The 26,967-nt window shown below is 40.8% G+C and overlaps 10 protein-coding genes across 10 annotated transcripts; 7 read left to right on the forward strand and 3 right to left on the reverse strand.

Moving 5' to 3' along the window:
- Nucleotides 1–401: 401 nt before the first annotated feature.
- Nucleotides 402–1,088, forward strand: MELLADRAFT_38921 (Hypothetical protein; the record flags this gene model as incomplete). The annotated part of the gene is made up of 3 exons (XM_007414803.1): nt 402–541; nt 617–789; nt 883–1,088. The coding sequence occupies 3 exons, from the start codon at nt 402–404 to the stop codon at nt 1,086–1,088; spliced, it is 519 nt and encodes a 172-aa protein (XP_007414865.1).
- Nucleotides 1,089–2,236: 1,148 nt separating this feature from the next.
- MELLADRAFT_123519 (Hypothetical protein) lies at nt 2,237–3,043 on the forward strand (the record flags this gene model as incomplete). Its single annotated transcript, XM_007414804.1, has 3 exons — nt 2,237–2,370; nt 2,450–2,622; nt 2,700–3,043. 3 exons carry the CDS (start codon nt 2,237–2,239, stop codon nt 3,041–3,043), a joined length of 651 nt encoding a protein of 216 aa, XP_007414866.1.
- A 1,528-nt stretch (nt 3,044–4,571) lies between these two features.
- MELLADRAFT_91829 (uncharacterized protein) lies at nt 4,572–5,372 on the reverse strand (the record flags this gene model as incomplete). The annotated part of the gene is made up of 4 exons (XM_007414908.1): nt 4,572–4,779; nt 4,853–5,084; nt 5,163–5,317; nt 5,365–5,372. 4 exons carry the CDS (start codon nt 5,370–5,372, stop codon nt 4,572–4,574), a joined length of 603 nt encoding a protein of 200 aa, XP_007414970.1.
- Nucleotides 5,373–11,478: 6,106 nt separating this feature from the next.
- MELLADRAFT_72901 (uncharacterized protein) lies at nt 11,479–12,168 on the forward strand (the record flags this gene model as incomplete). The annotated part of the gene is made up of 2 exons (XM_007414805.1): nt 11,479–11,530; nt 11,599–12,168. The coding sequence occupies one exon, from the start codon at nt 11,776–11,778 to the stop codon at nt 12,157–12,159; it is 384 nt and encodes a 127-aa protein (XP_007414867.1).
- Nucleotides 12,169–17,983: 5,815 nt separating this feature from the next.
- Nucleotides 17,984–18,613, forward strand: MELLADRAFT_124097 (uncharacterized protein; the record flags this gene model as incomplete). Its single annotated transcript, XM_007414806.1, has 3 exons — nt 17,984–18,117; nt 18,198–18,373; nt 18,447–18,613. The coding sequence occupies 3 exons, from the start codon at nt 17,984–17,986 to the stop codon at nt 18,611–18,613; spliced, it is 477 nt and encodes a 158-aa protein (XP_007414868.1).
- A 372-nt stretch (nt 18,614–18,985) lies between these two features.
- MELLADRAFT_117698 (uncharacterized protein) lies at nt 18,986–21,179 on the reverse strand (the record flags this gene model as incomplete). The annotated part of the gene is made up of 7 exons (XM_007414907.1): nt 18,986–19,358; nt 19,468–19,666; nt 19,775–20,076; nt 20,183–20,234; nt 20,309–20,387; nt 20,474–20,599; nt 20,701–21,179. The coding sequence occupies 6 exons, from the start codon at nt 21,169–21,171 to the stop codon at nt 19,521–19,523; spliced, it is 1,176 nt and encodes a 391-aa protein (XP_007414969.1).
- A 244-nt stretch (nt 21,180–21,423) lies between these two features.
- On the forward strand, nt 21,424–21,729 carry MELLADRAFT_110648 (uncharacterized protein; the record flags this gene model as incomplete). The annotated part of the gene is made up of 1 exon (XM_007414807.1): nt 21,424–21,729. The coding sequence occupies one exon, from the start codon at nt 21,424–21,426 to the stop codon at nt 21,727–21,729; it is 306 nt and encodes a 101-aa protein (XP_007414869.1).
- Nucleotides 21,730–22,598: 869 nt separating this feature from the next.
- On the reverse strand, nt 22,599–22,912 carry MELLADRAFT_123541 (uncharacterized protein; the record flags this gene model as incomplete). The annotated part of the gene is made up of 2 exons (XM_007414906.1): nt 22,599–22,673; nt 22,763–22,912. 2 exons carry the CDS (start codon nt 22,910–22,912, stop codon nt 22,599–22,601), a joined length of 225 nt encoding a protein of 74 aa, XP_007414968.1.
- Nucleotides 22,913–24,176: 1,264 nt separating this feature from the next.
- MELLADRAFT_110650 (uncharacterized protein) lies at nt 24,177–24,586 on the forward strand (the record flags this gene model as incomplete). Its single annotated transcript, XM_007414808.1, has 2 exons — nt 24,177–24,305; nt 24,395–24,586. The coding sequence occupies 2 exons, from the start codon at nt 24,177–24,179 to the stop codon at nt 24,584–24,586; spliced, it is 321 nt and encodes a 106-aa protein (XP_007414870.1).
- Nucleotides 24,587–26,157: 1,571 nt separating this feature from the next.
- MELLADRAFT_66768 (uncharacterized protein) lies at nt 26,158–26,641 on the forward strand (the record flags this gene model as incomplete). Its single annotated transcript, XM_007414809.1, has 2 exons — nt 26,158–26,277; nt 26,372–26,641. The coding sequence occupies 2 exons, from the start codon at nt 26,158–26,160 to the stop codon at nt 26,639–26,641; spliced, it is 390 nt and encodes a 129-aa protein (XP_007414871.1).
- Nucleotides 26,642–26,967: the final 326 nt, after the last annotated feature.

Below are 26,967 nucleotides of genomic sequence, written 5' to 3' on the forward strand. Positions count from 1 at the left end.
ACTCTTCCACCTCATTCTCGAATAGCCTGTTACCATTGACATGATGAGCAGATTTTGAAAATGCTGTTAAACTGTTCAAAGCAGCTAGCACGCGCAAAACATGACATCCTGTTGATAGGAGAATTGCAAACCAAGAACTTTTTTGATGTCAACTTGCGATGGCTTGTGTGCAATCGCCAATCAATTCATGACCTTGATAAAAGACACGTTCTATAATTCAATCTGAATGGAAACGTAGACCTACCTAATTCAAACTCCAATTTCAACAACAACACTGCCCGAGCCTATACAAAGCATCTCTCACTTGGAGACTTTTTTCATCATCCAAGTTTGCTCTCATCAGATCTTTGGCTTCTTATTCACTTTAAACATCATATTTTGATATCATCAATTATCACAGCATGTTCTCTAAAGCTTTGACTTCAATTTTGATGGCCCTTTTTGCGGCTCATCTTATCTCTGCTCATTTCACTTTAGACTTTCCTGCTACAAGGGGGTTTGATGAAGATAAGGAGGCATCATTCTGTGGTGGCTTCAGCGTGTGAGCACTTTATCTCTCTGGATTTGTTCATCCTTCTCGATTTTAATTACTTTTTTGATTTTCTCTCCACTTTAGTCCCACCAACTCATCCGGCCGAACCAAATTCCCTCTCTCAGGTCTAGCGCCGGTTCGCATCACATCACATCATCAAAAAGCTGAAGTGACTATTCTCCTCAGTGTAAAGCCTAACCCAACCAGTCTTTCTGACTTCAAGACCAAAGGCCAGTCGAACTGTTTAATGTCTTACAGTAAGTCGTATTGAATCAATTTGCAGACTTGGAACGAAGTTTTGAGTGATATTTGAGTGATTTGATTGATTTCTGTTATTTGACCTTTCAAAGCCACCATCGTAGGGCAAGGAAAGTTTTGTTTTATGGTTGACGTTTCGAACCTGGCATCTAAAATCACACCCGCACCGGTAGAGGGATCCCTTGCTACCATACAAGTTCTTTTCAACGGTGGTGACGGCATTTTATATCAATGTACCGATGTAGTCTTGACACAAGCGGCGAAGATCCCTAAAAAGGAGCTTTGCTCGACCTTCTAGTTTTTTTCTTTTTTTTCTGTTTTTTCTCTATGGTTGCATTAAGGTTTTCTATTTAAGAACTGGAATTGGTCACTATTTTTCTTGTTATATCATAGTTTGGATGTATCCAATTCGGGATCTTTAGTCTGTGCTGAATAAGAATCCAGCCAAACTCACTCAAACCTCACACAGTTGTGAATCGCCAAAGTAAAACAAACACTACGAAAAAAAAGTGAGCTTGACCTAGGCCGGTATTGAAAGCATCCTGTGGGTTACATGCTAAGATATACAGAATGTGATCCATGTTGGGATTTCACTGCATGGTTTAGTGGATCAAAGGAAGGTATTGGCTTTGTGCAATTGAAGATATTGACAATGGTGCAGCTAGTTAAATTGAAGAGCAAATAAAAGAGATTGAATTCTGAAAAAATATTGATGCCAGTTGGGAATAGGGATGTGGTAGCTGCAATGAAAGATCGATATATGCAAAATTCATAACGACAGTGAAATGACCAGGAAATTACTCCTGCCAACATGGTTTGCGTATCCAAAAAAGTATGTACATAATTGATGACGAGCGCGATTTTGTTGTGAACTTTTGATTGCTTTCGTTGATTTATTTTACATCGCCACTCCATTTGATGAACATACAACATCCGCCGATTGATTTTGAGCTATTTTGAGGTCTTTACAACGCGGCGTAATGGCCTCATGAACATAAACTCAACCAAGTCCCTCGCTGCTTCTCGCACGCTTCGAGCGCACGGTGGGGAATAGCGATGCGGTGACTGCGTATACACACCTGTGGTATACAAACAAGTTGATAACAAGCGCAATTTGATTGTGAACTTTTGATCGCTTTCGTTAATTTATCTTACATTGCCACTGCATTTGATGAACACACAGGAACACACATCATCTGCCAATTTATTTTGAGCTATTTTGAGGCCTTTCAACACGGCGTAATGGCCTCGCCGCCTCATGAACCTGAAGTTTGAAATCAACATTCAACTGGAATCTCACAAACCCTCCAAGTTTGAGGTCGTGCCAAAGTCAGTGGTGGGATTCGGTTAAATATACAGTCAGGAAATCTTTCCACGTAACCTTCCACTTAAATCTTGACTCAGCCTCACAATTTCCCGTAGTTTTCTAAAATCACTCATCACAACATGTTCTCTAAAGCTTTCTCTTTACTTTTTGTGGTTATGGTCTTAGCTAGTCTCACGTCTGCTCATTTCACTTTGGACACTCCTGAAAGTAGATATTTTGATGAAGAGAAGGAAGGCTCATTCTGTGGTGGCTCGTGAGTGGTGGAACCTTCGAACTTGCTCATCTGTCTTGGTCTTACATTATTGTTTCTTTTTCTGATATCTTTACTTTAGTCAACAGCCGGCTGACCACCGAGGATCATTTCCTGTCGCGGGTGCAGCACCCATTTGGATAAATTCACATCACGATCATGCTGAAGTGGCTATCATCCTCAGTTTAAACACTGATCCAAACAAATTTTCGGATTTCAAGACCAATGGAAAGTTTAATTATTTGATGGATTTTAGTAAGCTATCTTAAAAAGTGAATTGAAAAAAAGGTCTTGGTTTTTTAATTTGGTTTATTCCTGTTTAATCTTCAAAGCAAAAATCTCGGGTCAAGATAAATTCTGTTTTTCAGTTGACATTGCATCATCTGCATCTCAAAACGGTTTCCACCTGTGGCTCCTAGAGACTTCGAGTAGTACCCGAAGAAATACATGTAATTCTCAGCGAGCTATACCCGTAGTGTCACTACTAGACACGGAGACTCCATGGACATGTCCACAGACTCCATTTTTCAAGCCTCATCTCCAGAGATCTTTAACCAGACGTGTCTACCTCCTCAGACACGTCTGCTCCCCTATGTGTCTACCTCCTCAGACACGTCTGCTCCCATCCCTCAAGCCCTCACGTGCAGGCTCCGCTCTTAAACTTGGACTTGGTTAAGTTTCCTCCGCTCTCAAGTCTCCAGCTCAGCTAATCTCATGGTCACCAACACATCATGTAACATGATCTTTTCACAATACCAACTCTCAAGACATCAATACTTTCAAAAATCAATACAATTCGAGACCTCGACCTTCCACAAAAACCCTCAATACCTCGTACCCATTGACAATCGATTCCACTCAAGACTTGTCAACTCCACTCATCACCGGCTTTCAACGTTATCAACTCTCACAAGCTCGACTGCAGAGTCATTGATCACATTCTAAAGTAGTACATCCGATCTCAGGATGTACTACTCTATAATGTAATCAATGACTCGGCACTCAGGTCAGGCCGCAAAATACTCTCACAACAATTGCTTAGACCTCAGTAAACAAGTCTACAATACAAACGAACAGAAGGAAGGAGATGAAAGGAGGGGTCAAAGCTGAATGATAGGTGCAGTACTACATCTCTTCCAATGAACCTTCACTTTCACTATCATCAACATCCACAAACATCTCATCAAGCTGACGACCGTCTTCTACATCATCGTCTGCAAGGTGCATGTGTAGCATATTCTGCTCTATTGCCTCTACATCATCAAGGCTCGTGGCTTGAACACTCTTTGCGTTTACGATATGTTCCCAGGTGTCTCTTCCTCGCGTGACCAACCCAACCCACCTTCCAATCAACTCATCGCTTGCTTCTACAGTCGATTTTGTGTATTTCACCGTCCTACGAAGTAAAGAGCTGATATCACGATTCCACCCCATCCACGTTCGACAATGAAGTTGTCGAAGATTGTCATGGAGTCCTGTCAAAACCCCAACATTCACTTCCCACACGTCTCTAGATATACGCTGACCGGGTGAAACCAAGTCAATCAATTCTTTACTGTCTTCAACATTCCATTCTGAGAAGTAAACAAAGTCCAGAGTCAATTCAAAATCAATGAATATAACCATGCTAGAATCAAAAACTCACCACTATTACATCGAGCAAACAATTCATCTAACTTCGCCTCTGTTTCGAGTGCGGCGTGTACCATTTGCTGTGTCTCTCGCCCGATCCGTCGAAGTTCCTCGCTTGCGCTTCGGTATTTGAGAAACGCAGCAATTCCCTCCTTTGTTCTATCATCAACAGCCCATTCCTCCAAAGGATGAGACAGCGAGCCTACGTTCCAAAACGAATCCTCGATATCTAGACGCCTTGCTTCATTCAGTGAAGGACATGTCATTTTGGTGATTGGCCTTGTTGCATTGTAGGTGTCAACTTGTTTAAGATATGAAGCCCACTTCCGCGTGAACAAAAGCTGCTTTTTTGTCATCAATTTTTTAAGACCTTGCTGATTCGATGTACCTAGAAGAAACCAATTCAATGATATTATATGCAATGAATGAAATATGTATTGAATCTGACCCCATCCTCCTCTGTCCCACCGTTTCTGTGCCTCTATCACACCTACTTTGGCCTCGTATAACTTCATCTTAGCAAGTCGGAGACGTATCACAATTCGTGCTCTCGGGCCTGAATGAGGACTTGGTCAGCAAATGCCATGTGTACATATAGTGTCATGACTTGTACCTGTTGCAATTCTGAGATTCTGTAATTCAGGATCTGCTAGCTCCTCTGTCACTTCTTCAATCGCAACCTCCAATGCAACTATCGAAGACGGTAAATTTAAGATTGCCTCACGTTCTGTCTTGGTCTGATGACGCCGACGTTTTCTTCGGATTCGCTTAAGCTTGTTGCTGTAACACAAGCCAAATGAAGATGGGCAAAGTGCTTAAAGGTTTGACCTGAAAAATGAGCAAGGATACGTACTGCGCATGTTTCAACTTATCTTCAAGATCAAGCAGGTTACTAAGTACTTCCTCCAACTTTTTTACGCCACCATCGGCCATAGCCGCGAGCTGACATTGTTTCTGTCTTGCCCATTGGTCGGAGAAATAACCAATCGTGTAAACACTACGCTCAGCTTCGAGTCGTGTGAGAGTGTTGAAGGCAGTATCGTAAGTTCTTTCAGCGGTTGCAAGTTTAGATACTGTGGATCGCACTGAGACAATAAAAAGCAAAACAGGTAATATAAAACAAAGTGAATAACTGAAGTAGAGATACAATTTAAAGTGCTTACCTGCATTTCTTCGTAGAATTTCATTTCGATGCATGGCCTTCAAATTCAGAGAGATCAATTGGTGCTGCTTAGTGGCGTACCGATTTGGAGACACCAACGGAGAGAGGGCAGACCAAATCCTCTCAAGGCCCTCTCCGTCTGACAAACCCCAACCCCTATTGAGTCGAGGGTTATAAAGGAGCTGACAAGACCATTGGTGTACAAATGCATGAAATGCACTTGTTCCAAACTTGAGCTGACGTCGGTCACACTCATCTTTGAAGATCTTATTCTACAAGAAGTTGAACACGTGGTGAGTTTCTTTTCTTTGAGACAGTGATTTTTGACTAAATACCTTCATTATGCTCTTCTCTAAAGTACATCCGATATCGTACAGAATCATAATACTCTTGTTCGGCTTGCCGGTTTCTGCAGTCTTCTTTAGCAATTCGTCGATCATTGCTAATACATAGTACTGCCTGAGATGAAGAAGCTTGATCAGTGAAAGTTGGTAAGTATACGTGAAAGTAGATGCAGACGCTCTTTACCTTTCTCCACTCTCAACCACATTGACAAAGCTTAACACATGGTCGTGTCGACACGCCATGCCTATAAGTCCGGTTTCGTCACACCCTTTCCAGGTACTTCCTCCTCGGTGATCAGCGGCAGCAGTATGCTGAGCCGTACATCGATCCTGGAATGTAATGTCAGTTGATTTTGGATTGTAGAGTTGAAAACGTTCGACAAATACACACTAAGTTCTCCTTTTGCACCTCTTTCTTCGAAAGGCCTGGGTCCCACTTTGCTACAGTTTCAGGGTGAATGAACAGGGAAGGCGTTACAACTGTTTTCTCGTCATACTCGCGACTGGCGGCTTTGTGTCGGCGGTGCTGGAAGTTACCGTCACAACACACAACATAGTCGCTTTCGTCGGGTTCACTGTTCTCTTGAAGTGGCCCAAAGCAACGTGGGCAAATTTGAGCCAGGACTTGAAGAGACGTGAGGAGCAGCGCACGAATGGCTAGCTCCTCTTCTATTCGTAGCATGTGTCTATATGCGTCGATAGCCAAAGACAGGGTTCTTCGCCAAAGACGAGGCTGAAGGCAATAGATAAAGTATATCAGCATTCAGCATTCGAGAGACCTGTTTCAAACATTGATCTCACCTCATTTGTTCCTTCCACCAATATGAGTGGATTGCTTGCATCGAGGTACTCGTCCAATGCCAGTGCAAAGCCCTGAGTACGCACAGTGCAATACTTCCATAGCTGATGATGTAATCTAAGAATCCGGATGGAGTAGGCTGTCTGAGGGAAAACTGGTGATCCACCAATGTACCCCATACGAATCAAACGCACTTGATCCGACGTGCAGCTACAAAATTGGATTTCGACCTGCTTTCTGTCTGGGATCAAAATAATACACACACAACTGATTAGTCTTTTGTGCTTGATGACACACGGATGTACTCACCAATAATGTCAACCAGATCAACTTTTCGATATCTCTGTTCGCCAACACCACATGCACATGGTGCGTTTCGATCGACGTCCCAAGTCTTGCTATTACCCCACTGTGAGGTCGGCTGAGAGCAGTTCATGTATGCAATGAACATCTCTGGCAATACTTTTGTCCAATTAACCGAGTCTCTTAATTGTTTACTTTTGTAATAAGACCCCTTAACATACTCGGTGATTGATGTGTTTGTATGAGGTAGCACTTCTGGATCATCAATGTGGGGGTTTTCGAGATCAGTTTGTTGAAAGTCATTTTGATTGCTTCGATCATCATCATCACTTCCTGAGTTTTCGTGTTGATGGTTGGCAACGTTATCTTCCATCGGTATTGCTGGAAGGTTAGCCAGAGCTCGAGCAATCGCCATGTTGCGTTCTCTCACCAAGGAAGTTTCTTTGGCCTCAATCTCGGCCACAGTTTGAGCTGACTCGGGCAGAGTCATCTTAACGGCTCGTTTCTGTTTAGATGGACCAAGCGGACATTGAACAGAACGGCCCTTTTGAGGCATAGCGGATAGAGATGTATCGAGATAGGAAGGTTAGGAGAAATAAGTGATGATTAGTTGGCATTCCAAAAGAGCTTTCTTAGTCTAATCACTCGATTCACATCTTTTAGCATGGATGATACTTACCTCTTTGAGACTGTTCAATCCCCCAAAGGGGTGCAGTCAGCTGTCACCCCTTTGGGGCTAGATTAGATATTAACTATCTCAGATGTTTTGAGGCTTCAGGCACGTGATATCCGTTATGATCTTGGCTTGAAAGGAGTTTCGATGGAAAGCGCATTATGCAATCGCTTATCATGCAATCGCTTCATGTCTGAAAATTGGTGCACAGAATCCCTGTGTCCACCATCTTTTTTAAAGAAGAGGGCGCATGACTAAGACCTATCTTGTGTGAATTGAGGTAGTAAAATATGTACAAAAAATAGGTGGAATAATGGGTGATTTTGAGTTCTAACGCACACAAACAATATGAAGATGTGGGTTTATGAAGAAAAGTCAAAAACCAAAAGTGTGTCTCTTGTGGAAAAGATCACTTTTCATTATTGACTTTTATTCATAATCCCTCATCTTCTTGTTTTGTTTGTGTGACTTTTGTGGAAGTCACACTGGGAACAGTGCACATCTGAGTACAAATACCACACAAATGTGATGAAGATGAGGGTGTATAAGGAAAACTCAATAAGGAGAAATGTTTATCTTGCAGCCAAGCACATTTTTTATGGTACTGGGTATTCCACTCATTGTATTACAGACCACTTATGATGTGATGAGTGGGCATGTAGTACTATTTTATTCTTTTAAAGCAACACATGCCACAATTAAAAAAAAATCAGTTTTGATGTTATCCCAGAAGTTGAGCTTCCAAAATATTGTTACAATGTGTGGGATTTATATTTATAACAGTTATCACCCAAATCAAAGGTGTATGAACCACTTATGGGCTGATTTGTGGTGCTACGGAACACAATTTGGCATGTTTGTTGAAACACATGCCACAAGTAAAACTTCAACAGTTTTGCTCCAAGCCCAAAAGTTGAAATCAGATTTCATTTTTAGACATTGTTACAATTATATTTACACCTCTAGGGACTCAACACACCCTCACATGAACCACTTATGGCCTTATTAGTGATATTTTGGGCTCTTTTGGCCAAGACGCCCTATAAGGAAAACTTTTTTGTTTGTTGAGATAAACCAAAAAAAAAAGTACCTTTTTTATTTCACTTGCACCTATGGAAAAATCCAAAAATCTCAATTTTTTTTTTGGTCACCTCACCCAGATTTCCACTACAATTTCCTGATCATTGCAAGTTTAACAACATTGGCGGCCATGAATGTAATTGAGATATTTGTGGGTGACAATTATAAAGTCCCCATGAAATTCTTTTTGAAACATTTCTTCATAAACCTTTGTCTTGTGTGACTCTTGTGGTGAAGGAATATGAGAGAAGCAATGTCTGTCAATCAACACATCCCTGCATTTTACCATCAGAATGTCCACAAAAGTCACACAACAAACATGAAGATGGGGTTCAATGACCAATATCCTACAATGAGAATTGTACTATTCTGCAATTTCAACACTTTTCATTATGAGAGTTTCTGCCTAAAATCTTGGCCTCATGATAGTTTTGTAGAGTTTGTACTTACTTGAAATCACACATATTCCTGCTGCTCTGTCACCAAAGGCACATAACCATCATAAAGAGGGCATGTATGAATCAGTCTCATTAAGGAAAGATGTCTTTTCATGAAATTTAAAATATTTTCATTAAAGTTTCTGCCTAAAATCTCATAATTGTAATGGTTCTGCAGATGTTATGCTAACAATTGACTGATTCCTGTTGTTCTGTGACCAAAGCCACACACAAACTGAGGAAGATGAGGGTTTATGAAGCAAAGTCAATAATCAAAAGTGTGTTTTCATCCACTAGCAATGCTTTTAATTCATTACTTTTCTTCATCCACCATCATAATCTTGATATTTGTGTGGCTTTTTTGACCAAATGCGCACATATATATTCAACCTCTGTGACAAAAGGCCACACAAACAGAATGTAGACAACAGTTGAGGCGGCAAAGTATGAAAGCTGTGTTTTAATGCCAGACCAACACATTTAATTATTGACTTTTCTTCATACACCCTCATCTTCATCACTTTTGTGTAGTATTTGTACTCAAAAGTGCAATCATTTTTCCTGCTCTGCCAAATCAATCAATCACAATCACATGTCCATAATGAAAATGTGCATTATTTACTTATCTATACTAGCTACATACAGATTTCCCCATGCCATTCTTAGCGTCATTCTCCATTAGGACTTTGAAGTAATGGAACAATGACTCAATTTTTATATCTGATCCAAGCAATATAGTGGTGTCAATGGTCACATGAAAACACCAGACGCTTTCTGCCTTACTTAATTGGACTTATGTGTAGGTTTCTGCCAAATTTCAAATGTTTCTACCCCAAACATTTGAAATGCTGGCAATAGCGGCTTGTTCAAGCGACTTCATTTCCTTTCTTATCCTTGAGTTAGTTATCTTATCATCCGCTTCCAGCACTTTCCATCTTCTTCAACACCTAACATCCACGCCATGAACACACGGTCAGTCAAGCGGGTCACACGCTCAGCAGCAGGAAATTCTTTCCAACCTCTGGCCTCTACGGCTCAATCTCGTTCCAAGGGTAAATCATCAAAAAAGACCGGAAAAAACTCGACCTCGATTGCTCCACCAACCCCTCGCGCAACACAGCCTTCTTCCCTCACTCGTGGTACTCGACGGCGACAAAACTCCCTCTCAGACTCTGAACAACATGATGAAGATGAACCTTACTTACCAGACTCAATAAATCGGCTTGAATCTGAATCAGAACATCAATCACCTAATAACAATTCCAATTCCCAAAAGCAACACCAGCCAGCTGTTCGCCGGCGTCAAAAACGAGCTCGAACGGGCAAGGTCATCAACTCAAGGCGCGAAAACCTCGATGATGATACCAATCCTGCTGATGAAGACGATCTCGATGAAGAAGACGATTTTGAAGACGATGACGAGCTTCTAGCCCGACTTGAACGCCATGTTGGCAACAGTCCCACTCAACTGAATGATACAAACAACCCTCTTGATCACATCCATTCCTCCAATACTTCCAATATCGACGAGCCTCCAACTCTTGAGGAATATAAGAGTGTCCTCAAGGATTGGTCAATCACACGCATATCAAAAGCTTCGCGTGCTCAGGGACCAAAGAGCAACGCGGTACCATTTTTGATCTTGAAAGAAGCTCAAGCTGTTCAAAAGCTATATAAACAACAGAAGGAGTTGCTTGCATTGATGGGACGAGTCAGTTCCTTTACTTTAAATAAAGCACTGTAAGTAATCTTTCTATTTGCCCTTTTGAAAACAACAATTTGAGACTTTACTTCTCTTTAGTGGCGAGCTCGGACGTACCCGGATCCCAGATGCCTTGCGACTTTGGCAGAAATATTCTTTCAAGGCTCTTGAAGTTAAGAGTAAGAGTAAGTCCATTTCTTTATCTTCATACATACTTGATGCGTTCTTGTAACTCATCCATGCTTAAACCTACCTTGACAATAGTGCCACGGAGAGGACAGAAAGGTGTTTTAGGTGAAATAAACCGCAAGACAGCAAATATCTGGAGAGGTCTATCCGCTATCGAAAAGAAGGTCTTCCAGCCTTCAATATTTTACCATCTATCCGGTCTCCCTAACCCCACCACCAAGTCTGCATCGTCTGATGAAGATTCTGAAGACGAAGGAGTTTTCGATAACTTGACAACTGAAGAGAGGACCAAATTACAGGCGATGTATGATGATACTGTTTTGATCGCAAAGGTAGCAAAAGTTTACGCCAAGGTAGCTGCTGGTATACCTAACGGACCGTCACTTCCCGATTATAACCGGAAGTCCTTGAAGTGTGTTCAAAGTATCCATAATCAGGTATGAAGTTTGCTTTTACCTTATGTGCAATCCAATCGTATTTGATTACATAGCAGGTGCTGATATTGACTTCTGTGTTTGTCCTATAGATCAAAAATGAATCCAACCATATGGACTTTGGCTATTATTTTCTTGTAGCTAGTACGCATGCACCTATGGAGGGCGGATCGGCAGAGCAAGGATGGTCTCGAGAATTTACCTCACACCCCGACATGGAAAAATATGTCAATGAAAAGTGTAACTTTGCAACCATCTTCGCTGCACAAGTTCAAGGACTTTTGGTCGATCAAGCTGTTGCAAATGTGATTGGTAAAAAGATGAAGTCTAACTCTAATGGTGCAAAGAAGGCATCCTCCGCAGATGAGGTGAAAGGAAAGCTCGCAAAGATATTGCGCACCGATATGTGTATGTTCTCCCATCCACTCTCCTTTCTTTTCATCGATCTGAGTACTGATCACTCTTTTCCCTGGCAGGTCAAGTTGGGAGTATCAAGCCCGCTAAGGGGTTCCCTCGGGGTCCAGACCCTGCTGCTATATTGATCAAGAAGGGTTACCCTGTTCGAATGGTCCAGCTCGAAGGATCCACCCTTCCTGCAGATGTGTTGCAGCTAGGTTTCCGGGGTATGAATGGCAAGCGATCGCTATGGCTAGATGATATACAGGCTGGCCTGTTTAAATTTGAGAAGACTGGTGATGCAACAAATGACAATCAGAACGGAAATGAACAGCTTCAGGATGAAGATTCAGATCATGAGGATGAATCAGAGTGGATGGGGCTTGGTGATGATCATTTTGGGGACAAAGAGGCTTGAGATGCTTAAGATGTGGTATTGGTTTTTTCTTTTTTCTTTTTTTGACTCTTCGCTGCTTTTCTCTTTTCACTTTTGTTTATGTTTCTCATTATCGTTTGTTTTTGAGTACTATCGCCGTCACTACCATAGATTTTGTTCACAACTGTTATCATGTTTAAGAACAAATAACTCAAACAACTCCTCAGTATCAAGCTTCAGACCTGTCAAAATGAAATTCAAGTGAAAATTTTGCAAAAATTCCAGTCGGTTCAAATGAAAAAACTGCACTGTTTGATTAATGTTGAGTTTAATGAACAACTTCAAACGCTAGAAGTACAACTACTACTACTAAACTTTGTATTGGACAAGTCCCACTCATCAGATGCATCGTACATCTAAATTCCAGTCGGTTCAAATGAAAAAACTGCACTGTTCGATTAATGTTGAGTTTAATGAACAACTTCAAACGCTAGAAGTACAACTACTACTACTAAACTTTGTATTGGACAAGTCCCACTCATCAGATGCATCGTACATCTAGTCTACTAGGCAATTGAAATAAAAAACTGTGCCCGTTCAATTTACATACGTTGAATCAAATCAATAACATGAGAATACGACTCATATTGATTGTATTGTCCTTTAATGTCCCTCTCACCATGTTTGTACTGGGCAATTCAAATACAATAAGGTACCGTAGGGTACCGTTCAACTAATGCAATGGTGGACTGATGTACAAAATATGTTTGGCGGATGTATTTACAAGGACTAATTTGAATTGTTTGGATGATGTACAAAATGAATTGTTTGACTGACGCTGATTTAAATAAATTCACAAACTTGATTCAGATCAAGTACAGTCAACTCTCTCTAATGGCATACAGTTTGGCGGGCAGTTTTCTTATGCATTTAGAGGAATATGCCTTTACAAATCTTGTTTTGGCTGGCAAATCCCATTTTGGCGGGAAAAAACCCTGTAAAAACCTATGCATTTAGAGGGATTATGCCCATAAGAGGTATGCCTTTATGGAGAGTTGACTGTACTTATTTCCGTTTCAAACTCAATCTGTATTACAGAAGAGCATGATGCCAAAAGACGTATTGAAGTCGAGTAGAGCCGTTGGATGGCCAATCATATCTAGTTATTACAGGAAAGTGTGAAGAACACAGATTATGAGAAATGGTGTTGAAAGCGTTTCGATGGATGACAGATGGTGTTGAAAGTGTTGGGATGGATATTACTACTCACAATGCATACGTGTCCCATCTCACGAAAGAGAGTCTTGACATCCGATTGTTTTGGTAAGCTACGTTGATGTGCTCTATATGGGTTAAAATTACAACTGAAGGCAACTACAGGTCGTTGATAAGTCCCTGTTCAATTCCTAAGCCTCTTGCTAATTTGTGTTTTGAAATAAATTGAGATCATTGAGACCCTTGATGATATTTTGTTACCCAAATTTGTAACTTTCCTATCAAAATGAATCGAAACAGTATCCTTCATAATATCTATGTAAAGCTCAAAAGTGAGTACGAGGCCAAAAGTAAGTTTATTTACATCAAACAAGAGATAATGGGAAGATAAAGGGCACTGTACATAACATCTTTGCATATTTTTGCCTACTGAGAACAAACGACTCAAGTGTTGTTCGTGTGAATTTGAATTTCACAATGTTGAGGTGTGAGATTGTGAAAAGTGAATGGAATGTTGCGAATTGTTGAGAAGGGTATATTTGATTTGGTGATTAGCAGGTGTGAGGTTGATACTGGAGTCAAGTGAGGATTGGAGTTTGGAGTCGAATGAGGAGTCGGATGAGGATTGGCATTTGGAGTTGCCGAGGTTAAGCTTCTTGCCGATGTTGAACGAGTTGGGTGTGAGATGCGGCCATCATAAGCTGAGCCGAGGACTTGAGAGCAAAGCCCTGGAGAGCGGAGCCTGGGCTTGAGGACTTGGGATCGGGGCGTGGGGAATAGGGGAGCAGACGTGTCTGAGGAGATAGACACGTCTGGTTAAAGATCTCTGGAGATGAGGCTTGAAAAATGGAGTCTGTGGACATGTCCATGGAGTCTCCGTGTCTAGTAGTGACACTACACCAGGGGGTAATGGTCCTCGGCCTCGGCCGGTTCCTGTGACGATTTCAAAGGTTTCGTCACCAGAACCACCCAGGAAGGTGTGGAACCGGTTTCGCCGAAACCGTTTCGGACACCGTTCCACGACCGCTTCTGGAACGAGCTGCATCTCGCAACCGTTTGAGAACGGCTGCAGAGGCAGTGGTGAAGCGGTTTGTTCGACACCGATTGCAATCGGTGTCGAACTGTCAATATATGAACAGTGCATCATCAAAACAGAAACTCAGTTTACCAAAGACCTCAAGAGAAAGAAGTTAGCTGGTCAGCTATCTAAATGAACGTTACCAGTTGTCTGTGAAAGCTTGACGGACCTGACTATTAGTATGAAACAAATGAATTTATGATTTAACCTATACAATGGCCAAAAACTTAACATACATGTGAGTGGCATTGATTCAGGATTTCCTTGACTGCTCTCTTCATGAGATCATGAGAACTAGAAAGAATCATGGATATAATCATTGGATTAAGAAAACTAACTGTCCAGTGAGTTTGAATGAACTGAACTCAAGTACTGACGTAGTGATTGGATTTCCTTCCCGTAACTCGAATGTGATCTATAGGATGAATTATCAAGTGTAAAAAGTTTTTAAGATGTTGATCATGATGAGTTATATAATTTTTCATTCATGCCTGACCTTACAAGTTGAACAACTTTGTTCCATTATGAGTGGCTCATCTAACATCCAATCATTCTGATAACGGAATTGTTCCAAAGCTCTTGATAGCGCGATACGTACAAAAAGAAAAAAAAAGATGATATAAAAAAGTCTAGGTCAGTATAAGGTTGGGAGTCAATTAAAACTGATCTGAAAGAAAGTCCAAGAGAGACTTTTCGCAATCGATCTGCTCATTTCTGCCTTTTTTCTAAGATTCTTGATCACAATGAATATTCAAACCTTGAAGAATCTTAGATGGAAATGTGAGGGATAAAACAATTAATAAGATCATCATTATAGAATTACTAAACATAATTGAAAAGGCAAGCTTGAGGATTAGATTAAAGCTCTGTTTTTTTTTTGGTTTTTTGGGATGTAAAGATTTTAGAAGAATTATATACTTTTTCACCAAAATCAGATGACATTCCAAAAACATAATGAAGGTATTGAGGAATTTTAGTTTTATGAATCGGTTGACGATTTGAAAGCATAACAATATGACACACGGGTGCTCCGTGAAAAACCCTGTCGGAACCGGCCCCGCGACAGCCTGTCGCCCGGCATATGTATATATTTACATAGCCAGCGACAGATACACTTTTGGCCAGCGACACTTCAAGTTTTTGTGCGACAGTTGGTTCGGTTTTGCGACATCTCATCCCTGTTCAGCTCATAGGTCGGTGCTGCGACACCTTTGCCCTTTAACCGATCTTGACTTTGATTGTCCAGCTTATTAGATATCACAACTCACCTCAATTTGCGATCTCATTTCACCACGTCCGACTTTGGATTCCACCTCGTAGCCGATCCATCTCCATCTTTCAATGGGAGATCCGCCGAGTAAGTACCTTTGTCATCTACGCTGATTTTAGGATCAATATCACTCATTGACCTCTTTGATTTCTCCCAGAAATCATTTGCACCTGCTTGCAATGTGTGATCAAAACATGCACGGGTCCAGATGGAAAAACCATACAAGGCCAATTTCAGTCACGTAGAACTCAACTGAGTCATCATCAACGCGATATCAGACTACCTCAATTACCTCATCTACCCCAAGCTTCACACTTGACTTCTGCAAGAGACAATAACGATAGCGACTCAGACGGGGGAAAACAAATGTATGATGAGCGGTGAGAAGACACCAGATCGTAGGGGTTTATATACGCAAGCAAGTAGGCTGGTGAGATCTTCAGACGGCTCGGGTATGACAAGACCCTTTGAGATTGACCGCTCATGTGACGAGCTTCCCCTTCAGGAAAATTTGCCATTGTGCTGTGAGAAAATAAATGAAAACAGTGAGGGATGTGAAAGGAAAACCGGACTAACCTGGCCTGAGACGTTTGATCCTTTACGTCACTGATGATTTCAACTGCTGCTGTACTGCTAAAGTCGTTCGAGATTTGGAGTCTGGACTGCTGGAGTGGTTCGAGAAGGATTTGGCGGATCCAGATCAAGAGGTGCGATGAAGAGGGAAGAAGGGCGAAGGAGATGTCGCAGGCAGATCGGAGGGGGAGTGGGGATGAGATGTCGCAAAACCAAACCAGCTGTCGCAGGAAAACTTGAAGTGTCGCTGGCCAAAAGTGTATCTGTCGCTGGCTATGTAAATATATACATATGCCGGGCGACAGGCTGTCGCGGGGCCGGTTCCGACAGGGTTTTTCACGCAGTGTCAACGTGGTCAGCATGGTGTAGCGGCAAGAGGCACAGTTTGGGCCTATGCTCAGTTTTGAACCTGTGTTCAAGTCCCGCTGCTCCATTCCCTTTTTGTAAACTCTACGCCATAACCCAGAACGTTCCAGGGACCGTGTCCAGGGGTCACCGAGGCGGTTTGCTTGCACCGCCAAAAACGGTGATGGGAACCGCATTCGTGCGGTCCCATCTGAAATCGTCTCAGAAACGACGCAAGTAGTTTAAAACCGTGACGGCAAGAAAACGGCTTCGAAAACCGTTTTCTTGCCGTAAGTTTACCCCCTGGTGTACGGGTATAGCTCGCTGAGAATTACATGTATTTCTTCGGGTACTACTCGAAGTGTCTAGGAGCCACAGGTGACGGTTTCCCCGCTCCGAAAGTCGGAGATCTAGTTACCATACAAGTTGAATACAATGGTGGCGACGGCAGCTTATATCAATGTGCTGATGTCGTGTTAGGGGAAGGGACCACTGCTACTGATGGTTGCTTGAGCCAATGAAGTTTTCCACTCTTATTTTCTCTGATGAAATTATCATGGGTTTTTCTTACAGCAATGAAATCTGTCAAATCTTAAAGCAGCCATCATCTTCTCATTCATCTGGCTTAAGCGTCTTTAATTGTAACTTTTAAATGAGCCGTTATATGAGTATCGGACCAAACCGCAAAAGGCATGCCATTGCCACACTACGTCTTGTCAAAGCTATGGCAATGCAAGGAAGTAGCAAATCATCACACCTAATCATTTCTGAGGCATCAAGCTACAAAACGCCTACAGTCGCGTTGCCCAAAGACCCTCACACGCAAACCCTCACACGCAATATGAGGATCCATCGGCGCAGCGTGTTTGCTTTAATGGCTCCAGTCGGGTTATCTGTTTTATATACACACATCCAGCACGTCCCATAAGTCTTATCCCGAATCCCTCACTAACCTTTTTGAGTTATTGCGGCAAAATTACACCAGCACTAATGAATTGAATGGTAAGTAGAATTGACATCACATGATTCTAATTGATTTCATGAAAAGCCATGATTCCTCAACCATTACTCTATCACCAAGCTTCACAGTCGTGGATCCTGGGCAAAGATTAATGGAACATCTTTCGAAAACTCTCTAGGGTGAATTGTATTTAGGCTGGTGTTGAAAGTGGCCAGTGGATTAAATGCAAATATGTATATGCAGTAATACTCAATGTGATCTATGTGGGGAATTCAACGCGGTGGATCAAAGGAAAGTATTGGGGCACCAGCCTGAGCTTGACTGCATGAGTTCAGCTGCTTGGTATTCGAGCTGGAGCCCATAGGAGCTCGGGCAAAAAGATAGGCCAGATAGCAACCAAAGACAGCACCCGACAATGGCCATCATCTTGCCTCAAGTTTCCCTATGTACCGGCTCCCGGTGCTGGGTCTCTCTTGTAGTCACTGAGAAAGCAGTTTTCCCCGTCAGACAACACGATACATCACACTGATTTGCCTGATTCTCAACATTTCCACTCAACCTCTCACTTGAATCTTATCAAAACTCTGACACTTTGATTCAACCAATCTCAAAATTTCACGTAGTGTTTTAACATCACTCATCACATCATGTTCTCTAAGGCTTTGCCTTCACTTTTGGTGGCTCTGGTCTTAGCTAGTCTTACGTCGGCCCATTTCACTCTGAACTCACCTAAAAGTCGAATAATAGATGAAGCCAAGGAAACTTCTTTCTGTGGTGGCGTGTGAGTACAAAATTTTCTCATTTTACTTTGCTGATCCTGCTTGGTCTTAAAAGGTTTTGTTACTTTTCTCTCCATCTTAGTCCGACTCTTACTGAGTCTGAGCGAACGGATTTTCCCCTCTCGGCTCCAGCAACCGTTAGCATAACCTCGTATAACGATACTGCCCATGTGGCTATCATCCTCAGTGTAGAACGTGACCCCACCGAGCTTTCACATTTCAAAACCAAGGGCAAGTTCAATTATCTAATGAATTTTGGTAAGCTATCCTAAAATCATTATTTCAACAAAAGGTTTTAATTCATTGAGGGTTTTTTTTCGAATCTTTCAAGTCGAAATCAAAGGCCAAGAAACTTTCACTTTTACAGTTAACATTTCACACTTGAAAGATCGATTCCAAAAGTCACCTCTGAAAGCCGGAGATTATGCTACGATCCAAGTTGAATACAATGGCGGTGGTGAGCCATTATACCAATGTGCTGATGTAATCTTAGTCTAAGACCCCACTTCTGATCACGAGGCTCCTATCAGATAATGAATTTTTTAAACTCTTGTTCTCTGCGATGAAATCATCGTGAAGTTTTCTTGTAGCAACAGAATCTGTTAAATTTATAAGTTGTCATTATCTTCTCTGTCATCTGGCTTAAGCATTTTCAACTGTAACGTCAAGTCAATACCATTTGTTTATTATAAGCACCAAACAAAACCTCCTTTGGAATCCATGTATGTATGTCTTAAGACAAGAGATGGTCAAGATAGCGTTGAAAACACTTATGAAGTATGGGTTAAATCAGTAAAGCCTGTTTCATAAATCTTATTCAGCATCCATCACCATTTTGTGAACCATTTTGTGAGTCGTTCAGGCAAATTGGAGAAGTTAAATTGATATGACTATTTCACCATATAAACCCTACAATTCTATAAAAACTCCTGATTCCTCAACCATGACTCTATCACCATAAACATCATAACTTATTCAATAATACCTCAAATGATAAATACTCATCTTACTGAAAATTGAACTACCCAAAAAATCATTGAACCAATTAAATCATTCAAAAAGTCAGCTTTTTTCAAAACATCTTTCATACAATTTCAAATCAATCAGAAAACAAAAAAAATCTCTAAATGATATTCTGCATATTCTGTCACTAGGTTTTCTTATTTGCCATAAATCATGACTGTTTTTTCCTTGGAAGATTCTTTTTAATATACCTCTGTTATGATCTTTTTAAATTTCAAAACTTGGTCGATCATTAAACAAAATTCAAAAACAGATAAAAGATAAATAAAAAATTGTGTAAGCACAGAAAGAAAGATTCATATATATATATATATATATATATAACTTACCTGAAAGAAATCACACTCTAAGATCCAATAGAAACCTATCCGATTCAAACAGTTCACGTATCTTTATTAACTTCAACCGATTTCTCCCACGGAATCACAGGAGGATGACGATGAGTTAAAGGTAGAGGAGTATAAGGTGCTAATCTAGCATGTCCAGAATAAGGTTTAGGTGTTCTTCCATAATAAGGTTCAGGGATGTCTATTATTTTTTTCGAGTACCATGAAGGAAAAAGGAAAACCGATCAGAAAAACAAAAAGGCAAGGAAAACTTTTTTTGTTGGCTAAAAAAACTGAAAATGGGCTCAACTGAGATGATTTTTGTAAATGTTAGAAATCAACTTCGATTCTTGTTCTCTCCATTTACAAGTCCAACTTATAACTCCAGAAGCTTGCATGTTAGTACTCTGAATCCAATCACGAGCTGAGAAACCTAATCGATTAAGTTCAGGTAAAGAATCCAGTTTAGAAGATTGTTTAAAAAGTAATAAAGTATAACGATGTAGTGATGATCCACGAGCTGGATGTGGTGGTATATAAGAAAGTTGAGTCAGATTTGTTTCGTCAATGGCTAATTCTGGACTTGAGGTTGCAGAAATGGGTAGGTTCGGTCTAGAAAGATTTATTTGATCAAAGATAAAGTCATGAGTCAGATTGTTGATATTCATTGTTTTGATAATAGGTAGGTAGGTGATATTGAAAGAAGTAAAAGATGTACACGAGCCAATGAAGATATGGGGTGAATGATTGATTAGATGGATCGGGTACATCTTTCGGTAAGTTGAAAGGACGAATAAGTCAGTCAAAACTGTTGTATTGATAAAATTCGAATTTTCGTAAGTACCTGGATCAACCATCATTAGGGTATACAATTCTCCCTCTGGATGGAAAACTTGAACACGGATTGTGGGAGGTGTAATGGACTAGATTGGTGATTAAGAAGCGGTTGCATGCTTTAGTTCATGAATTACTGATCGGAGGTTCATCTTCCACAAGGAATCCAACTCACTTTTGAAGCACTTATAAAGGTACCAACACTGATCGGAGTATTCTGGAAATTGGCACGAAGATCTGCAGTAGGAGCAATTGCAGGTAAGATATCAGGAAAGACACGTAGTCGATGGACGGTTTCCATCTATGTATATTGAAAGAACGAACGAGAATCAAATCAAAGTCAGCTTCGAGGGAAGCGCAAGGAAATTATGATCATGGTAAGCTACGAGACATCATACTTACCAATCGTCCTAATCTACCAGCTTCTCTCCATTCCTTTTCTTTCAGATGACGATAGACAGCTTTAGACATATCACCAAGTCCAGCTTTATGACGAACTCTAACATTTACATCATTAATTTGACTTTCAATCTCAAGTTTTGTGATGGTTTTTTTAAGATTTTCATCATTTGGGTTTTCTTTAAGTTTTAATTGTAGTTCTCCTAGTTTTAATTCTAGTTGTTTTGAATTTTGTTTTAAGAAAGCTATTGCTTCATCATATGCTGGAATCACACCAGGTCTGACGATCGGTTGTCTTGGTGTTCTGAGAGGTAGATTCGTTGGAGGTTCTTGAGGTAAGGTTGATGGGCCGACATTATTTGAGGTTGTGGAATAGTTGAAGTTGATTCTTTTTGATTGGTTCCTAAGATAGCTTGAATATGATATCAAACATCGATTGAAATGGTTTGTTGAAGTCATCTTGAGATATATCATGAGAATGCTGAGCAAGAATGGTCACTCCAACTTTTTCTGTTTACCATCTCGGCCAAACAGAGCACTACGTATAAGGCTATTTTACCGCCGTGATATGTCTATAGGGAGTTTTCGACGAGCTGCGCACCCGGTTAAAACATAATCCCGCAGCCTGGAATATCCTAATATCCTATCAAGCTCACTAGAACTTTTTCATGCTGAAGCTTTCTCAAACACCAACCAACATCAGCACCAAGTTTTCCATACAACATCATGTCAACCGATATAATTCCTCAAACTACTTCAACACTAGAACCATCAACAAACCCCTCAAAACAGTCCAAATCATGGGCAAAACGACAAGTAGAGAGACAAAAGATGGAAACAGTTAAAACTTTAGAAAGACAAATCAAATCAGAATTAGAATCCGAAGCAGAAAGAAAAAAAGAAGCCAATCGGATTAGAAAATTAAAAGTAGCCGAAAAAGAAAGATTAGAAAAACTTAGTCTGAAACTTAGTCAAAAGAAATTGGCTAGAATGAAAAAACGACTTGGTAGAACTAAGAAAGTGTCTGGTTGATTTAAGTTCTTTTGATCTTTCTTTTGAAGATTGAAATGCTTGAATTAAAGAATTCATCACGTACGTTTGTCTTCTTCTTCTTTTCAAAATATATGTTGGTCTTTGAATGCGGTTTTTTCTAACAGGTTGGTTCATTTCCTTTTTACATCAAATCCTTCAGTGTACAATCCCGCTTGCTTGCATTAAAACGAAACCTTCGATAGACGATCTTTATTCCTCGACTTACGAGCTACATGAGCATGTCAAACATCAAACATCTACTTCACTTGAGATTTTTAATCAGTCTTGAGACATTCTTTCATTCTTTCCTCGATCAAAATGTTGCTCAAACCAAAGTCAATTACGTCTATATTCGGGTTATGTAGTTTGATGCGAACACACGCGTCTCATATTTTCAACAAAACGGTGTAAGGCTACAGCCTGGCTCAGTAGCACAAAGTTGATCTTCTCGGTATTCTTCTGGTCTGACTGAGCTCCTTAAAATTAGTGTCATTATGGGGTTCCTAGAATTTACTATTTAATTTGAGTACTGGGTAATTTGTGAGATTTTTGTCAAGAGATTTTCACGCCATGTTACATTTTTGTCTCGATTTGGTTGGCAAAATATATGTTACATAGGATATTTGGATTGAACAACAAGATATTAATCAAGTTTACTGAAAAAAATACAAAAGTTTGACCAGCACTTGAAAAAAGGTATTTACACGATAATTTGAATTTAACTGTAGTACCATGAAATCAATTGGGAATAAGATGATGAGAAATCCATGAGGTCACGTTGAGAATAATTCGCCTCAATGTGCGCCTCGAGAGTCGACAGCCATAATGACCACCGACACCACTCCGAGTGGCAGTGCGTAACGTTATCATTATGCTCTTGCAAGATCTTCCGGTGGCTTGGGCATCTTGGGCGGTGCTTGTCGTTTTTGAAGCGTAGATTCAATCTGATTATCGAGAAAACAGGACGTGATCAACGACATTGACTAGAAACCAATGAGATTTGATAAAAGCAGAACTAGAACAAAAAACTTACGGGAGTAGATAGGTATGATGGTGGGATTCCATCTCTCTTATTCATACCATCGCCCTGCGGAGCTGGTGCTCCGTTACAGACAGAAACAACAAGTATCAAGAGCGAAGCAGATTTGACGAAACCGAGTATGAGAGGATAAAGATTGATCATGCGGTTAACTCCCTACAGGTCGAATCAAATTCAGAGGAATCCTCAAGGATTGATTCAGAGTATCAGGTAAGAAGCGTGACGCTTCTGATCTGTGATCGAACACTAGCGTATATGCTTACATGATTGTTACCGCATTGCATCACACCAGTCTGGATGAGCATTTTGTCACGCTCAGGAAGCCAACACACAAAGGTTATGGTGTTATCATCATCAAGCAGCATCTTTTTCTTCGTTGCTATTTGTCAAAAATTTCTACCAAACCCAAAGATCATTGAGATGTTCAGCTTTCTGCGAGTGAGCCAGGCTGTAGCATTTTGAACGAAAATGTCGAATATGATGTGCGAAAGGAAATAAGCTGGTCCTCCGAACCCTAGTCAACTTCAAAAACCAAAAAAGTCAATGAGAAGATTTAACTTTTCTACAATTTGAACGCAGTCCAATTGATGGTCCTGAAGGTCCACAGTCAAAAGTGATTTTTATTGTGGTTTCATCAGATTTCATAGTCGATGAAATGCAAACATCCCAGAGAGTCTTCTGTTTTGGAAGTTTTGATTTTGCTTCGACTCTTGAGATGAACACTTGCAAACCATTTCCGCTTCATGATTACAGCCTCGCTGCTCCTCCAAAGACACGTCCGATGTATTGGCATGTTAGGTTTAAACCAGACTGCACTTTATGCCAGTAACTCGATCTCGGAAAGCTGTGGTCATTGTCAGATTAATTTCGACGTTATGAATGACGGTTCACTTTGACTTCCCACCGCGTGTCTTGCCGTGAGCAACCTGATACACAGTTGGTCAGTCTTCAAACACATAGTGATGGGGCTCAGGATATAGACGTATCTTTGGCTGAGGAGGGCTTTGAAAACAAGGCTGGCTTGGTTTTTTTGAAATCAACATGATCTGATCTATCGCGGTCAGCCTCGCTGGAGTTAGTCAGTCATTCATTTCTCTTAACTTGGCACGAACTGAGGAGCAGTTTCGCGCGGCGACTTTAATCAATTATGGTATCCTTCTGAAGCTACTGCAACCTCAACCTTTCGGGCTGGTACCTCTTCAGCGCACATCCACGCTCATTCAGGACTATAAAACAGCCTCTTCCGAACGCCGTAGAATGTTCATCATCCGCTCCAACCACATAGTTTTCTTTCATCATCAATTATATACTTGTACAAATAAATATTTCAAGCAAAACCTCTTCTCAGTATATATATTTTTTTCGACTGGTCTTAAAAAAGTGTCAATAAACCCATTTATCTTGGATCATGTTCGGTTTCGCCAAATTTGCTTCGCTCTTGATACTCGTTGTTTCTGTCTGTAACGGTGCACCAGCTCTACCGGGCGATGGTATGACCAAGAGAGATGGAATCCCTTCAACATACCGATCTACTCCCGTAAGTTCTTTTTTCGAGTTCTGCTCTTATCAAATTTCAGTGGTTCCTAGTCAATGTCGTTGATCACGTCCCGTTTCCTCGATGATCAGATTGAACCTGCGCTTCAAAAACGACAAGGACAGAACAGGAATTCAAATAATAACAATAATAGTTATAGGCCAGACCAGATCAAGATCGACCCCCCCAAGTACGACCCGCCCAAGATCGAACCGCCCAGGATCGAAACGCCCAAGAACCCCAAGCCACCGGGTGGAGGCAATGGAATGCCAAAGTTCCCATGATAACCTACTTGGTATGGTGTCGGTGGTAATTCTGGCTGTTGAGACGCATATTGAGGCGAACCCTATCAATTATTCCCAACGTGACCTCATGAATTTCCCATCATCTTCTCACTACCTCTATATGTCATGATACCATATTTAGATGCACTTTATTGTATAAATAGCTTCTCTTTTAAGTGCTGGTCAAACTTTTCTATTATTTTAGATTATCTTACTGAGATCGATCAATATTATGTTGTACAATCCCAACATCCTATGTAACATATTTTCTTCACTACCCAAGTTGAGACAAAAAAAGCAACATATAGCATGAAACTTTCTTGACTCAAATCTCATGAACTTCATATCGAAAACATACCAGTAAATTTTGACCTCTCCCCAAGCCTATAATCTCGAGTTTTTCAATCTGGGATACTGTCGTTCTCGAAAAGCTTAGAACATCTTTGAGACCTCCTTGCCTATTTGTGCCCTTGACACCCCTTATCGTTAGCATGGGCATCCAATTCCCCTTTCTGCCTCCAAGGCAGTACATGTAGTATGATTTTGATATATGATCAGTTGAATTTTCGGTGTTTTCCCAAATTCGGTGTTTTTCCAAATCAAAATTATTATGACCCAGCAACATTTTTATTATTGACACATATCTGGAACTCCATAACCACATTATCTCTCACAGAGTCCAGGTAGACGAAATAAACATTGAGATTATCAAGTATGTGTTATTGTGCCAGCCCTTAGACCTTTTCAAAAAAAAGCTAGGATGCGCGTGATTGAACCAAACTGAATAAACCAAACAAAAGCAAGTAAGCTGACTTCGCTAACCAACTTCCCAAATCAAAGAAGTGAAAAGATCTTTTTCATTACGATTTTATAGCAAGTGCTACGACCAGAAGTGATTCATTTTGAGATTTGAATACATTTTTCAGTGACTGAAATCGGACCACTTCATGAGAGAATCATCTCTTATGAAAGTTTCGATTCTATTAGTCATCCGACCTCTGCGAGCTATAGTCATTCTCAGATGGATTTCGCCGTTACTGATAATGGCTCACTTTGATCATTTTTCCGTGAGCAATCTATTAGTCATGCATTGCCTTGTGATGTTGTCCAGTCGTCAAACACACGTGAATAGAGCTCATGAATCAGATCCAGGCGTATCTCAGGCTGAGGAGGACTTTGAAGACAATTCAAACGAGATACATATGTACCTTCTCCTTTATCATCATCATCGGTTGCTTCGCTTCAGTCGGATATTATCTATCTCAACTTGACAGGGACTGAAGAGCTATTTCCGCGCGCCGGCTTCAATGAAGGTTATTCCGCCAAAGCCACTGCACCCTTGACCCTTCGAGCTGAAGCATTCGGAGCGCACATTCAAGCTAGATTTCGGGACTATAAAACAGCCTCTTCCGAGCACATTTGAGGGCTCTTCATCCTCTCCTACTACAAAGTTTCCTCTAGGCAAATCGACTGTACATAACCTCGTATACAACTTTTCAGCAAAACTTTTTCTCATCATCTTTTTCTCAACTGGTTTTAAAACCCCTTCAAGGAACTTAACTTCATACATTATGGTCGGCTTCAACAAATTTTCTTCTCTCTTGATTCTCCTTGTTTCTGTCTGTAACGGAGCGCCAACTACGAAGGGCGATGATCTGAACAAGAGAGATCTGACATCTGAATCTGCTTTGGTAAATGTGTTTTTCGAGTTCTGTTATTAACGTGTATGACTTATTTCGAGTCATTGTCATTAATCATGTCCTGTTTCTTTATGATTTTGATCAGACTCTATCCGCCCACCAAAAACGACAAGGCTCTGGTAATGGACCGCCTAATATGCCAACGATGCCCAAAATGGGAGATATGAGGATTCCAGACATGAAGATGCCAGAAATGAAGATGCCGGACATGAAGATGCCGGACATGAAGATGCCAAACATGCCTAACATGAAGATGCCAAGCATGCCAAACATGCCAAACATGCCAAACATGTCCAGTATGCCTGGTATTCCAAGCACGGGCAATACTCCCTCACCCGATACTCCAAGCACGTAGGAATGGTAACCTACTCGATATGGCAGTGGTGGTAATGTGACTGGCATGCGGTGCACATTGAGGAAATCAACAACAATCATTCTGAGAATGTTCTTATGAATATCTCGTCATCTTGTTTCCTATTCCTGTCATCATACTATATTTAGGTCAAAATTATTGTATAGCAAAATTGTCTTCTCAAAATTGTCTTCTCAATTTCTGGTCAAACTAAATCATCAAACTTGCTCTGGATCATGTCGTACACTGCAGAAAGTTTATGAAGTTTGACATTTTCCTACACAATCAAAATTCAGAGAAAAACCCAATAGAATATGAAAGTTTCTTGA

This window comes from Melampsora larici-populina (genome assembly GCF_000204055.1).
Source record: "Melampsora larici-populina 98AG31 unplaced genomic scaffold MELLAscaffold_46, whole genome shotgun sequence".
Classification (NCBI taxonomy): Eukaryota; Fungi; Basidiomycota; class Pucciniomycetes; order Pucciniales; family Melampsoraceae; genus Melampsora; species Melampsora laricis-populina.